At 31.1% G+C, this 14535-nt stretch overlaps 1 protein-coding gene across 5 annotated transcripts; it reads right to left on the bottom strand.

The window, feature by feature from the left end:
- Positions 1-1142: 1142 nt before the first annotated feature.
- On the bottom strand, positions 1143-9048 carry LOC130968579 (protein MEI2-like 1). Of its 5 annotated transcripts, none has more exons than XM_057893930.1 (16): positions 8772-9048; positions 8499-8674; positions 7595-7763; positions 7386-7437; positions 6473-6799; positions 5872-6287; positions 5605-5763; positions 5343-5459; positions 5121-5257; positions 4780-4862; positions 4216-4620; positions 3292-3871; positions 2940-3024; positions 2760-2828; positions 2468-2647; positions 1143-1998 (listed from the first exon to the last, which is right to left on the bottom strand). In XM_057893930.1, the coding sequence occupies exons 3-16, from the start codon at positions 7670-7672 to the stop codon at positions 1861-1863; spliced, it is 2826 nt and encodes a 941-aa protein (XP_057749913.1). In that variant the 5' UTR covers positions 7673-7763; positions 8499-8674; positions 8772-9048; the 3' UTR covers positions 1143-1860. The 5 variants fall into 5 exon arrangements, with proteins under 5 accessions (XP_057749913.1, XP_057749912.1, XP_057749911.1 ...); XM_057893929.1 differs by having other exon boundaries at positions 7595-7760; XM_057893928.1 differs by having other exon boundaries at positions 8499-9048.
- Positions 9049-14535: the final 5487 nt, after the last annotated feature.

Here is a 14535-nt window from a genome sequence, read left to right as displayed (position 1 = left end):
GTCCGATTCAGTTTTCAGTACAATAGTTTTTACGCAAAACGACATCGATTGATGAGAACCAGCTGGGTCCCAATCCGGTCCGACTGAACGGTTCCTAGTCGGTTCAGTGGTTTAAATTCGGTTTTCAAATTAACGGTTTTGCATGGCAAACCGAACCATTTTAGCTGATCGTTCATGGTTAAACCGGTTAGACCAACCAGTCCGATCCGATTTTCAGAACATTGGTTACAATCATAGTTATCAAACAGAATCGATGATCAAACCGGTCAGATTACTGGGTCACTGGATCATTTGTTCAACCAGTGAGTCACTGGTTGAACCAGTTGACTCGGTCCTATATAAATAAAAAATAAAAATTTTTAAAAATTTAAAATACATATTTTTACTAACATTTTAAAAATATCAAGTTATTTTAAAATAATATGAAACAGAAACAATAAATATTTTATTATTTTTATTCTATCATAAATATTTTTATTTTTCTTTTATATTAAAATAACTATTATTTTTAAATTTTAATAATTTATTAATTAGTTTATATTTATTGTATTATTATATACTACATGTATTTATTGAAAAAATAATATTAATTGATATTATATAATTATGAAAAAAAATAAATGAGTTTACAATTATTGTTAAATAAAAATATAATTAATTTAAGAATGAGTGAGTTTATAACTAAAATTAAAATAAATTAAATAGAAGTAATTTGATGATATATATATATATATATATATATATATATATATATATATATATATATTAGTGGAGAGCACAGCAGCCTAGTAGTGGCTGTAAATGGCGCCTCCATTTATATATATATAATTTGCATATATATATATATATATATTATTGGAGAGCACAGCAGCCTAGTAGTGGCTGTAAATGGCGCCTCCATTTATGAAGGAAGGGGTTTGAATCCTGCCTCTAGCATTTCTACAAAATGCCAATTCGTATCGGTTTGGTCGGACCGGTCTTTATCGGATTTGACCGATTTTCAATGATTCAATTCGAATTTAACCGGTTTCTATTGATTCGTTGCCTTACACAGTCCAAATATCAGACCGGATTGGTATAAGATCCAGTTCATCAATTTTTTGGTCGAACCGTCCGGTCCGGTCGGATTTTAATAACAATGGTTACAATTAAGTATCTTTTTTTTTGATAATCAATCACTTCCTATAGTCAAAAACTATTCCCAGAAGTAAAATACAATACAAAATTACATATTAACAATAAGGAAAAGTCTAGGGGCCAGCAACTTTTGTGTTTTGTGGCCAGCACTTAACCATCAAAAGAAAAGTGAGTGATCTCTCACCATTGGATATAATCTCACACCATTAAAAATACTATCGATGGCCAATTGATGATTACAAAACACAAAAGGTGCTGGTCCCTAGCATTCCTCTAACAACAATGATCAAAACGAAATCAGCAAAGTCCCTTGAACCCCATAATGATTTGTGAAGGAAATTTCTGTAAATTGTGAAACCTCTCTTTATCAGCTGGCCAAAATTTTGAGCTTCAGTATATCAAATACTCTGAAGTTGTGAGATGATAAACAGGACTCCATGCAAAAATTTCGGGGAAAAAAATACTAGAATCAGTGATTTCATTCTGGTTATGTACTTACAGCCTCTGAAAACTTGTTCAAGTGTTTCTCTATAGGCAAAAAAATTTTAGCCGCTTGAAATCCAGGCTCCGGCTCTCTTCTATTTTTTTTCTTTTTTCTTTTTTCTTTTTTTCCTTCTAGTACAAAAAGAGGTCAATGTACATATCCGGGGTTGAACATAACTTATGATGCGATATTGAACAGTTAGGACCCCAGGATTAATCAGTTAGAGTTTCATGAAGAGTCTAAGCAGAGTCAAGTCCATTAGGAGACTCTACATTTATCAAAATTCTTGGACTTGGTTGGTTGCGACTTTCGTCATTACCAGCAGTGCGAGATTTTCCAGGTCTCACTCTAATATTGGTACCCATGGGAAAAGGCTCCTGCAGAGACAAAGTTCGTCAATAATGTTACCCTCTATTAGCCTTCTAAAGGAGGGGTTGAATCTGTTCAATTTACATGTTATGCATAAAAAAAGGTTTACAATTTTCAACCAACAAAATAGAGACATTATACTTTAGTTCTCATGTATGTGCTTCTAGTGACTATTCCTAAGAGAAGGCTGTTTCTATCAGCAATTATTACCAATACTCTCGCATTATTTTCAGCCAATCAAATTTCATGAAATCTCTTCAAGCATTGGATAGTACCAACACGCAGTGCATGGAAAAAATGCATGGCTACTGTATTAACATTAAATATCGGTTGCTGGTTTGAAGATTGACATAAATTCTTGCCAAGACTGGTATTTAATGCGAAATATCAAGGGGAAACAAAGAAGGAAATATGGTAGCTCCATTACAGCATTTAGCAACTGGAAATAACTGCAATTAAAGAAAAAGATGGACTCACTGGATCACCAGCATTTGGACCATCAGTGTGGAAGAGAATAGGGCGGCAACGTTTATCTTCATTCATCAGGCTTGAGTTCTGGAAATGGGCAATGAGAGAAGCTTTTCCTTGAATTCGGGCATATGCAAGTGAGGCTACCTTTTCACTATTGAACTTCTCCCATTTTTTCCCATTAAAAGCCTGCATAATTCTTATTGACATTAGTTCCATCAATTCATGAAGAAACAATAAAAAACAAGACCTAGGAACTCCACAAAAGTATATTACTAGTACATAAGAATTCATAACTAACCTGGTGGAAAGGAATAATTTGAGCAGCATCGATCATATTTATAAATGCATAACCAACATTACATTTATTCTGCAATCACATGTAGATTTGAATCAGAATCATATTTATGAATTCTCCTCTAAAGTAAAATATAAAAAAAAAACAACAAAAAGAAAAACAAAAACAAAAGTAAATACATGCCTTGAAGTCAATTGGCAAATACAGAAAATCATAAGTTCCCCTACAACGCTCATCAATAGCAGCAAGAAGCATCTTTGAGGTATACCTAGCGAAAAGAGAAGTAGGACAAATCAAGAGTCAAACACAAGGTATATCTCAAATGAACACAGAATGAATGGAAGTATAAGAAATTCTCAAGTGCCAACTTCAATAAGATGATGATGCAAAACATGAATTTATGCAGATATTTTATTTTCCCAATCTTAACATTGGAATTAAGATAACTAACAATTTCACCAGTGAAACATTCAGTTGTAAACAGAACGTGAAAAGATAACATGGTAAGCAACGCAAGATCCAAACAGTGACGTACTTGTTGGGAATATTTTTTATCATAAGTGTTGTTCGGGTGTCTTCCCCCTGCATTATGCGACCTAGGTCAAGTTCAAATTGTTTTTTATCAGCATTGTTTGTTTCACTCCTACGGTGATAAAGGCTTCTCATCCGTTCATTGGCAGAATCAAATTTTGACGTTGAATTCATAGAATGTCTTCCAGGGAAACCATGATGCTTAGGAGAACTCTGCCCAGCATTGGATGGCAGTTCAGTGCCTTTAGGACTGGCATGAGGAAACAAGCGAGGAGAAAATTCTGGAGAAAGCAATTGCCAGGAACCCTGAAAACCTCCACTTCCCACAAAACCAGAAGCATCAGGGGATTCTGCTAGGTGCGAATGTTGCCTTCCCCAAGGTGACACTGGTGCTGATGCAACATTGTGGTCCATGTGTTGTGACCTCAACATATGAGGTGGTGTTCTGGCAAAGCTTGGCATCTGTGGAAGATTAACAAATGATGGTCTTTTCTGCCACAGCATGGTACCTGATGAAGACTGCTGATGCAAATTGGAGCTGTTCCACATCTGATAAAGTCCATGATGTGACCGGATCCCATTTCCTGTCGGTTAAAAATAAAAACAATGATTTCAAACCAGATTTCAATGTAAACCTACCAAATACACATAACAAATATATCAAGTATACAATTACCAAGTTTCAACCACTTATAATTTCCCAATAGTTAGGCAACTCTGAAATAGTTTAATTGAATAATTCAACTATCAAACAGTAATTAGTATTGTAAGAGTTTTAAATTGCTAGGGTGCCAAAGTAAACGGTTTGATAATAATTATACTCCTTTCTATCTCAATTTTCTATAAACAAGAATCATTTCAAAACTGTTACGCATTAGGAAAGTTATACATTATGCTATTTTTGCCTATCAAAATCCATTGCACTGACCTCCTGCATTAAATTCTGCCAAGTTCCCAGTTGAGCCCATTCCCTGAATGTGCCTGCTGTCAGAGGCTTCGGTCACTCCAGTATTGACACTGCTAGTCATGTTGCTAATGGTGCTTGAAAAGTTATAAGGACTACCATTAGCTAAAGTATCATGATACTCGGGTAAGGAATGAGGATGAAATCTCGGACTAGAAGCAAATTTTATTGCGTCAACAAATATATTGGACTCAGAAACGCCAGAAACATTTGAAGCTGATGACCCTCTCACTGTGTTGTGAATGCTAGAATTTATATGTCCAAATGCATTATCAGTATACGTGTTTAAAGGTTGCGCCATTCCAGATTGAAATCCCTGATTGTAACCATTTTCCAAGCCAGATCCAATCACTCCAGCAGACACAGTTGCTGCACATGATGTCCAGTTAGAACACCAGAAGTGTTTGCTTTCTTTTTTTTGTGTGTCTGTATGTGTGTTTGTTTGTGTGTGTGTGTGTGTGTGTGTGTGTGTGCGTGTGGTTTTTGGGGGGGGGGAGGAGGAGTAAGTTGACAAAGACAAGATCTTACTCTTCTGTCTCAGTGCAAAGTTGTCAATAATACTATGACCAAGATCTGGTTCATCTTGCCCCTTATGAGACTGCTGCATGAAACTGCATAAGAAATGTTAAAATAATTCTTTTAAGGAAAGTTCTCAGAGTGCTCTTTAAAGGAGGTAAGAATAATCTACATAGTCAAAATAAATATTAAAGGAGGTAAGAATAAATGCATATCCAAAATATAACCTTTCTCTACACAACATCGGTTATATAGAGGTACACATAAAATGCGAAAATAATTAGAAGAGCTATAAGTTAGACAAAAAATCAGTCTAAAATATAAAAAGTAGAAATGGGCCCCATGTTGCAAACCTAGGATGTCCTGGTTCAATCTTGATCTGCTTCCCAGCAATGTCAATCCTGTTCAATGCACGAAGAGCAGCTTCTGCAGCTCGTACATCATAAAACTCTATAAATTTGTGCTGTTTCATTTCAGGAGATTCAAAAATCTGCAATTAACAACATAATATTAAAGGAAACATGTATTATCTTCATATGATATAAGCAACAAAAATAGGTGAATAGACATCTCACTTCTTTAATATCTCCATAAAATCCAAAAATCTGTTTGAGTTCATCATTTGAAATAGATGAATCAAGACCAGATAGCATCAGCGTACCATGGCCAATATCCTTCTCAGAAGCATTGACCTAACATGCCATCAAGGTAGATATATCAGCAAAGCATAAAAAGGTAGGAAGTAGGAACACAAAGAAAGTGTAATACTATAACAATATTACAAATGACAGCAATGGAGTGGAATTATGCGTATTTGACAATTTCTCAGAAATATACCTTTGGAATTGAATAATGTATATCAAGTTTCCTTAACCTCAGTGGCCAATTTTGAAGTTCTTGCGTTGCACTTTGTGCAGCTCTTAGGTCAAAATAAGAAATCATGACAAAACCACGATGTTTACAAGCTGTATACATGGTTCTAATATCTCCATATTGCTGCCAGAACAAACATAATAGTCCTTTTACATTTTATGATAACTGTTGTGAAATGCTTCCTGAAAATCCTAACATAACATCTAACATGAAAGGAAAACAAAGACGCACCTCAAAGAGAGCCTTTAGCTCAGAGTCGTCTACGTTGCTATTAATGTTCCGAACAAAGAGTGTTCTAGAAGGTTGTGTGACAAAAGGAAATTTTCCTTTAGGACCTCCAACAAAACCTGAATCTCCCTCCAGAGCACTAGTTCTTAATCCTGCATTCAGATGTTCATCTCTTTCCAGCTCCATGCCTCCCCCACTGCTAAACAAGTCAAAATCCTCCAAGTCATCATTTTTTCTGGCATTAGTATTGTTATATCTTGACTCATCATTGACACCAGAAAACAGATCATCTTCATCAGGAAGGAGATTCCCTATAGTTTCAGCCTCTATTTCTTCAAGAGATTTATAAGGCTCTTCCTCGGGAACAGAATCAATAATATCGGGCTGATCAGATAAAGCATCTTTCCCGAACAACCTCACTGCATCATGATATGCATATAAACACTGATAAGAAAATACCTTAAGATGTACCTAATGATGATATACAAGCAAACTGATGCAACAGAAAATTGTTTCCAAGCATTAGAAAATAGAAACATATTAGGGCATAAGTGCTGATCATTTGACTATGCTGTAACAATCATTACTAGTAACGCATACTTACACTTTTGGCAAAACATATCAGACAATGAGCTCGAGAATAGAGTACTTTCACATGTGGCTGCACTGGAAACAAACTTGTCCCCGATTACACCAGGTGAGTTCGGTCCGGAGCGCATACATACATCAGACCTTGATCTGTGATGATAATGTGATGATTCCTTGGAAACCATCAGCGCATCAAAAATGCCTTCACCACTAAATTTTAGCTGTTCCACATTTTCAATAGATAGACTGGTGCATGACATTGGCAAACCAGATTTTGCACTTCTTTCCAGTACAGATGAAGAATTCAAATTGCTTCCAGGGGATGCTATCATTCCATTTTTTCCTGATAAAATGAATATAGCAAAATTCATTTATCCATCTACATCTTCTGCATATGCAAATGCATGAACAAACGCAAATATAGATCACATGTAGAAGTATGCCAGGGAAAAAGGGGGGGGGGGGTATTACAACATTCAAATTAGCATGATGTAAAAACTTTGAAATTTTAGATATCTTCTGTATAAAAATTACATGTATGAGCTTGAATCCTGCAGAGTGCAGCATATATATACATCAAATCACCATCATTATTCCAGCTATACTACTACTAAAGAGCTGCTAGAACATGGAAGACACTTTTGCATGCATTATTAAGGCATTGAATACGTAGAAATTACTGCAATTAGGTATTTCCACAAACTGAAACAGAAGTGTTAGTTTAGGTTTGATGCAATTGCTTGTATTAAAAAGTACATACTAAATTGATAAGTAACAATAAATATTCAGGAGCAAAGATGCATTTAATAATTGTGGACATAATTCATTTATTCATATAAGAGGAAGATTGATTGAAAATTTCTAAATAGACAACTGTTCTGCCACAGACAGAAGTAACTTAAGTTTGAACTTCCGCTGTTGGTCCTCACCTTGTGGATATTGATCATGAATGGATTTGAGCTTCCGTATTCCAGCATCCCTCTGCCCAGAAGAGTTCGAGACAGGTTTAGAAAACCAACAGCTTGCTCACATAGGTAATGTCATTTAGGCCATAGAGAAGCTACATAACATTTAGAAAAAGGTAGCTTTTTTTTTTTTTTTTCTCGGGGGTGGGGAGAACAATAATAAATGTAATTACCTCAGAACGAAAAGAAATGTCATCAAAAAAGTGAGATGAAGCAGAAACTCCCCTCTGATCCACCATTGGAGAAGGCATCCCATAAAAAAAAAAACAAAATCTGGAAATAGAAGTATTGTGGAAAAGCTCTTCACGTGCTTGCTTGTTAGGCTCTACTCATTATCATCTGCTGGAAATTCAATTATTTTTAAGGCTATTTGCTTGATCAAAGGAAAGGGGAAAAATTGCAAATTCATAGTGACCACAACACTAACAGAATCAAAACCAAGAAAGAGTTAAACTTGATGCAATCTCAGACTAAGACAGTAACATTGACCTAGTTCTTGGCTGCTGGCATAATCACTCTCAACCCCTAATTGGAACTGTTCTACCTAAGACTCTAATTGCTAAATTCAAAGGGATTGGTACAAAAATTAAGCTAGAAATAGTTGCATCTTCAACTAAACACCACCTGAAAATAGATGAAATTGGATAAAAGAAGAAAGCCCGTTGCTTACCTACCAACGACCTAATCCAATTGGACCATTCTTTTGCACTGAATTCAAAATAAAAAGAGTTGGAAATTGAACCAAAAAGCATCCATAGAAATTAGGAAATTCCTATTCATATGAGCATTAAAAACAACTGCAGCTACCAAAGTTTAAATATTCCAGCCTGTCTATGTAAGAAACCAAGGGGATTTTACAGGAAACCCCGTAACTATGAATAGATCAAGCTCCCAGAAAGAATTAAAAAAAAAAAAAAGAAGAAGAATCCAGGTTTTGCGAGAATGATGAAGCGTTTTGCACATTAAGCTGAAATTCAGCTACACGAAAAGACTTCTGAATTCTGAGCTGAATTCAAAAAGAGAATACGGTAATTAAACCCAGAAAGACTGGCATAACATAAGATATAAAATGCTCACCTTCTAAATTGAAACAGAGTCTCTTTTCTTCCCGAAAATTCAACGAAGTTGAACTCAAAAAGAAGAAAGACAAAGAGGAACCCGCAACAAAAATTGAACCTTGGCTACACGACATAAGGAAATTCATAAGCGGGGAGATCTCATGATAATTTGGGCCAAATCTCCTCTGTTCTCGCCTGCATTGCTTTTCCGTTAATCTCACCACACGAGATACACAAGAAACCAAGAAAGAAACGCTTATACGTTCGTACACATAACAGAACAGAACCGGACCTTTGTTTTTTTTCTTTTCTCTTCTTCTTCCTTAAATATTATCTTCTTTTCTTGTTGGTTTATGCGTACGGATAATTAATTAATGAGAGAGAAATTAAAGAAAGCTGATCTCCGGCGAAGCCCCGGCGAGATTGCGCTCGCCGGTCGCCGTCTATTTTAGGAGAGAGAAAGAGACGACTCAACAGGAGAAAAAAGAGAGAGAGAGTTTGTGTTATGTTACGAGAGACTTGTGACAGAGGCAAAGAAGAAAAGAGGAGAATAGAAGAAGAAAAAGAAAAGAGAGGGGGAAAGAAGAAAAGCGTGTTAGTTGGCCTTTTTTTAATAATAAGAAAACAAAACAAACAAAACCGAAACGAAACCAGAAATGAAATTACTACTGTGACAGGACAGATTTGACAAGTGGATTCCTAGTTTTGTAGTCATTATTTTGTAATAATGGAATGTGATTTTGGGAAATAGAATTTGTACAGATCCCTCTCTCTCTCTAAATACGAGGAGAGATTTTTTGCTACGTACATGGACCTTTTTCTTTTCTTTTCTTTTTTTAATGTTTTGTCTTATCTTATTACTTATGCGTGTGTTGTTCTCATGACTCATTATAACTGATCTGATTCTTTTATTTTGCTTTTTGGATAAGTTAATTATATTCAACTTTTAGTCTAATTTGAGTATTTGACTTGACAACTGTATATTTTATTTTATATATTTCTTTCATGTTGAAACTGAATACAAATTGAACTTAAAATTTCAAAAATATAAATGAGATAGACATTATGAAATAAAATATAAAAAAGAGGAAAGACCCCCCGATTCTTATCTATTTTTATCAAGAATGAGGTGTTTTTTGTTCAAAAACAGAGCATTTTATTTTTTAATTCTTTTATTTTAGGATAATATAATTTTTCAATTAAAAAATCTGTTAAATAATAATAAAATTTAATTTTGTTAAAGTTTTATTTATAATTTATGAAATTTTTTAATAATATAATCAAACAATGACCATTACTATTACTATTTTTTTTATTCTCATCATTTTTTTTGTACCTCTATTATTTCTATTGTGTAACCATATTTTATCACTATCATTATTTCTTTTGTTATCATTATTACCATTACAAATATCATCAACATTAATATTATCTTATTTCATTTTTTGTTTGATCTTATTTTTTTTCTTTAAAAGGTTTTGCTATTGTAATTACTTTTTTTTCATGTGATATCAATTTCAGCAATGGTCTTTCTCTACTTAACTACCATCATTGAAAAAATTTTTAAAAATAAACTTATCAATAGTTTGTGAAAGTTTAAAACTCCACAAATTACAAATAAAATCCTTATAAAACTAATTTTCGTTACTATTTAACAGATTTTTTAACAGATAGATCGTACTATCTTAAAATGAAATGGTTAAGAGCCAAAAAATTTTTTGAATAAAAAACGGATTGAATTTTTACTCTATAAAAAATTTCTCCTAAAAAATAGTTAAAAAAATTTTAATTATTAAAAGAAATCTATCTTTATCAAAATTATTAAAAATAATTAATTATAAAATATTTAAAAAATTAAATATTTTATTAAAAAACAAATATATTTTTAAATTATTTATTTATTTATTTCTTAAAGACATTTTTTTAATTGAATCTTTTTTTTCTATTTTTTAACTATATTTCTATACATCAAATTAATTTTTTAGTCTTACTCTACTTTCTATTTAAATTTTATTGTAAATAATTTTGTCATTTATTTTATACTTTTACTTTACCCACTCAAACCCAATACAACGACCACAGAACAAAAACTAAGAGAGGAAGATAGAAAATATATATTTTCATTTTTTTATTATTATTACTTTTTGTGAATTATGAAAAGAACTCAATTTAATTAAAAAGACAAGTTATATAAATAAATTATTTAAAGATTAAATTTATACAAATATAACTTTTAAAAATAAATTACATTCTTGTCCTAAATTAATTCTTATGTAAATCGCTACATTCTATCATAATTTATTATTTACGTGTAATTTACTATAGTCATAATTCGCGGTATAGTAAATTATGATGGTGTGTATTTTGAGTGTAATTTGTGATACCTATAATGATTACATATGAATAATAAACCGTGATAAAACGTAGCGATTTACATAAAGTTGGTTTAAAATTAAAAATGTTACCTATTTTCAAAAGTTATATTTTTATAAATTTAATCTCTCACTATTTATTTATGTAACTTACTCCAATTATAATGTACTAATTTCATAAAGCTTTTATATATATTGATAGTCATGTTAAATCCTATAATAAAATTTAATTTTGTACGGTTAATAATGAAGACGAAATTCACACTATCTAACAACATCAAGGTTAATTCCTTACAAAAAGAAGCGACAAAATTAATTTAAAAATATATATAAATAATTATAACAACGAAGAAATGATGATGATGATGTCTAAAGTGAGCTATAGTTTAGCTATCCATTTCAAGTTTGAAAAAATTAATGAAAGTAATTTTTTTTATTATTCTTATATTGTTGCTGGGTGAGATTTTAAGAGCGCAGTAAAACAATAAAATTATTTATTAATGATAAATTGGTGATTTACATTTTACAATAATAAATTTTTGTTATAGATAAAATTATATTAATAAAAATTTGAATATAATAGATAATTATAGAAAAAAATAAATAATAATTTAAAGATATATTTATCTTTATTTTTAAAAAATAATTTTTTTAATATTACAAAAATTAATTTTTTTAATAATTTTGGTATTAATTTTTTTAATAATTAAATCTTTTTAATAATCTTTTAGAATAATTTTTTAAAATATATTACAAGCAGTTTATTTTTTGTTCCATGTACGAAAGATAATCATTTTCTAATGTCCAGCTGTAGGGACAGATATATAAAGGGCAAATAGTAGCCTTCATAGCCTAGAATTTTAAAAAATTATATCAATATATGATTTATGAATTTTAGCGTATCTATAATTTAGTTTTAATTTCTTATATAATTTATTTTTTTATGACAAATTTTAAATATTTAATAATTATTTATTTTTATATTTTTAAATTAAATATTAATTTTTAATTTTTTTAATAAGCTAAACAAATACTTTTAAATACCATAATAATCAGTCAATTACCATAAAATATGTATTTTAAAAAAATATTATATAATTTAATAACTTCATATGTATTTTTTTATATTTATGTTTTAATTTTTTTATTGAACCAATTTAATATCATAACTCAATTTTTTATACTTTTTAAATTAATTTTTATATGCTCAATTTTATATCTCTTTTTAAAAAATTCATTTGTTTTTTAATAATATTCAAATATTAACATATTTAACATTATATTATTATATAAAATATTAATAATGACTTATATCATTATATTTTAATAATCGTATAACCAACTTGGGTTGGTCGAGTGGTCAGCTCACTCATCCCCTTAAACAAGTGTCGGGGGTTTGAATCTTGTCTTGTACATGTAGCAACTCATTGACCAACGACAAACCCTTAAATGGAGCTCAGATCTGCGGCGGATTAGTCTTTGACCTGTCGGGTGCAACCAAAAAAATATTTTAATAATCACATAATGCATTTTAAATTTTTTTTATAAAAAATATATATTATATCTAAATTATTTTAATATAATAAAAAATATACTTAAAAATTTTGTTTGAAATTTGATCCTGGATATTAAAATTTCGGAATCCATCTATGGCTTGAAATGAAAATAAAAATTAAACCAAAGCCATTAACGTAATCTTGCATTTCTTCCTCCTTTCATGGAAAAAGAGATCTTCCTCGGTTTCTTCTTACCTTCCTCTTTTGGCGTTTTTCCATTAAAAATTTAAAACAAACATGGAGTTCAAGTTTTCAACTTGTTTTTAAAAAGTAGTATATCCTGTGCTAATAATTTAAGAAAAATACATTAGACGTTTATCCACAATATTGAATCTCATCTGATCTTATTTAATTGGTGCATATCTCTGGATGGAGCAGGAGGTGAGTGTAATATATATTTGGAGAAAAGTTTTGTCTTGGAAGGACAATTTATGTACTAGCAGGAATTGTTTTATTTACAAGCCAATAGATCATAGTAGTACTATAATTTTCAACCAAGCTAAAGCTAGAGTGATGATTTAATCAGTGTTTCTTGAATTATGTTCTAATTATTCAGCAAAATAGTACTACTACTTTATTTCCTTATGAAAGGATATTATTTTATTTTTTAAGATGATAATGATAGTTAATTATATTTTAAAAGCATAATATTAAAATAAAGACCTAAATCAGTATTTGTTTTTTGTAGACTATCTATTTTTTTGTTTTAATTTCTATAAAGAAAAAATTTGATTTTGGTTCAATAAAATTTAAAAAATTTATATTTTAATAATCTTGTGAGACTTTGTAATTGATTAATTAATTAGCTTATACAATTATAATTAAAAAATAACAAAAGGAGATATTCATATAGCAATGCTTTATCAATAAATTATAATTTTAACAGGCATGATACTCAAGTACTCTCTTTTGGATCCAAAAAAAATTTACAGAGATATTGTTTTTGAATAAAAGTGGAACAATAAATCTATTGGTGTAAGATATGTTATAAGAAATATAATAAAGTAATAAGAAGGTTAGATAAATAAAAAAAATGATATGTATACGAAAAAGTTAGATAAATGAAGTACATGTGGGAGGAAGGATGATTAGGGAGCCAAGTAGAATAAAATAAGTAGTGAGAAGATACTTTAAAGAGTTATATTTTCCGAAAGTGATGTCTGGTATTAGAATTCGGAATGGGATAATGCCTAAAATTAAGGAGATCAATCACAAAGCATTGAAGCGATATCCTCGAATGATGAAATAAGGACAGTAGTTCGATCATGTGAATCAACAAGACCTTCAGAGCCAAATGGGTACAATTTAAGATTCGTGAAGAAGGTGTGGGACACTATTGGAGTGGAGTTCACAGATATAGTAAAAAGACTTTTTATTGAATGAAAAATGCTAAGAAAAGTTAACACGACTTGGGTAGTGTTGGTTGTCAAGTCGAGTGCTGCAAGAGAGATCAAGGATCTACGCCCTATTAGTATAGTTGGAACCATATATAAGGTTATATCAAAAGTGATGACTATAAGATTGAGGCCTCTCATGGATGATTTAGTAGGTGATAATTAGACAACGTTTGTCTAAAGTCGCCAAATTTTGGATGGTACGTTGACTGCATAGACGGTAGTGTGGCTGAAGAAAGTAAAAATGTTTGGGATGGTTATCAAACTTGACTTCAAAAAGGCATATGACTCAGTTAGGTAGAATTTTCTTGATCACATGTTAGAAAGAAAAAGGTTTGAAAAGGTGTGGCATAGTTAGATTCAAAACTTACTAGAGTCAACAAAAATGTCAATTTTAATCAATGGCTCCCTAATAAGGCCATTTAAGATGGAAAGAAGTTTAAAACAAGGTGATTCTATATCACCTGTTCTATTTATGTTGGTTGCGGATGTGCATTATATGTTAATTGACTATGCTCTAGGTGCACATATGGTAAAAGGATTGGAAGTGGGTAAAAAGAAAGTGTTGTTATTGCACCTTCAATTTGCAGACGACAAAATTTCTTTTTGTCCATCTAAACTAGAGGTCGTGAGGAACTATAGAAGAATTTCATTGCGTTTTGGTATACTGTTGGGTCTAGAGATAAATTTTGAGAAGTCAACAATCATTCTAATAAATTGTGATGAGCAGGTGA

Source organism: Arachis stenosperma, chromosome 3 (genome assembly GCF_014773155.1).
Source record: "Arachis stenosperma cultivar V10309 chromosome 3, arast.V10309.gnm1.PFL2, whole genome shotgun sequence".
NCBI classification, from domain to species: domain Eukaryota; kingdom Viridiplantae; phylum Streptophyta; class Magnoliopsida; order Fabales; family Fabaceae; genus Arachis; species Arachis stenosperma.
This window is presented reverse-complemented; position numbering and strand designations above follow the sequence as displayed.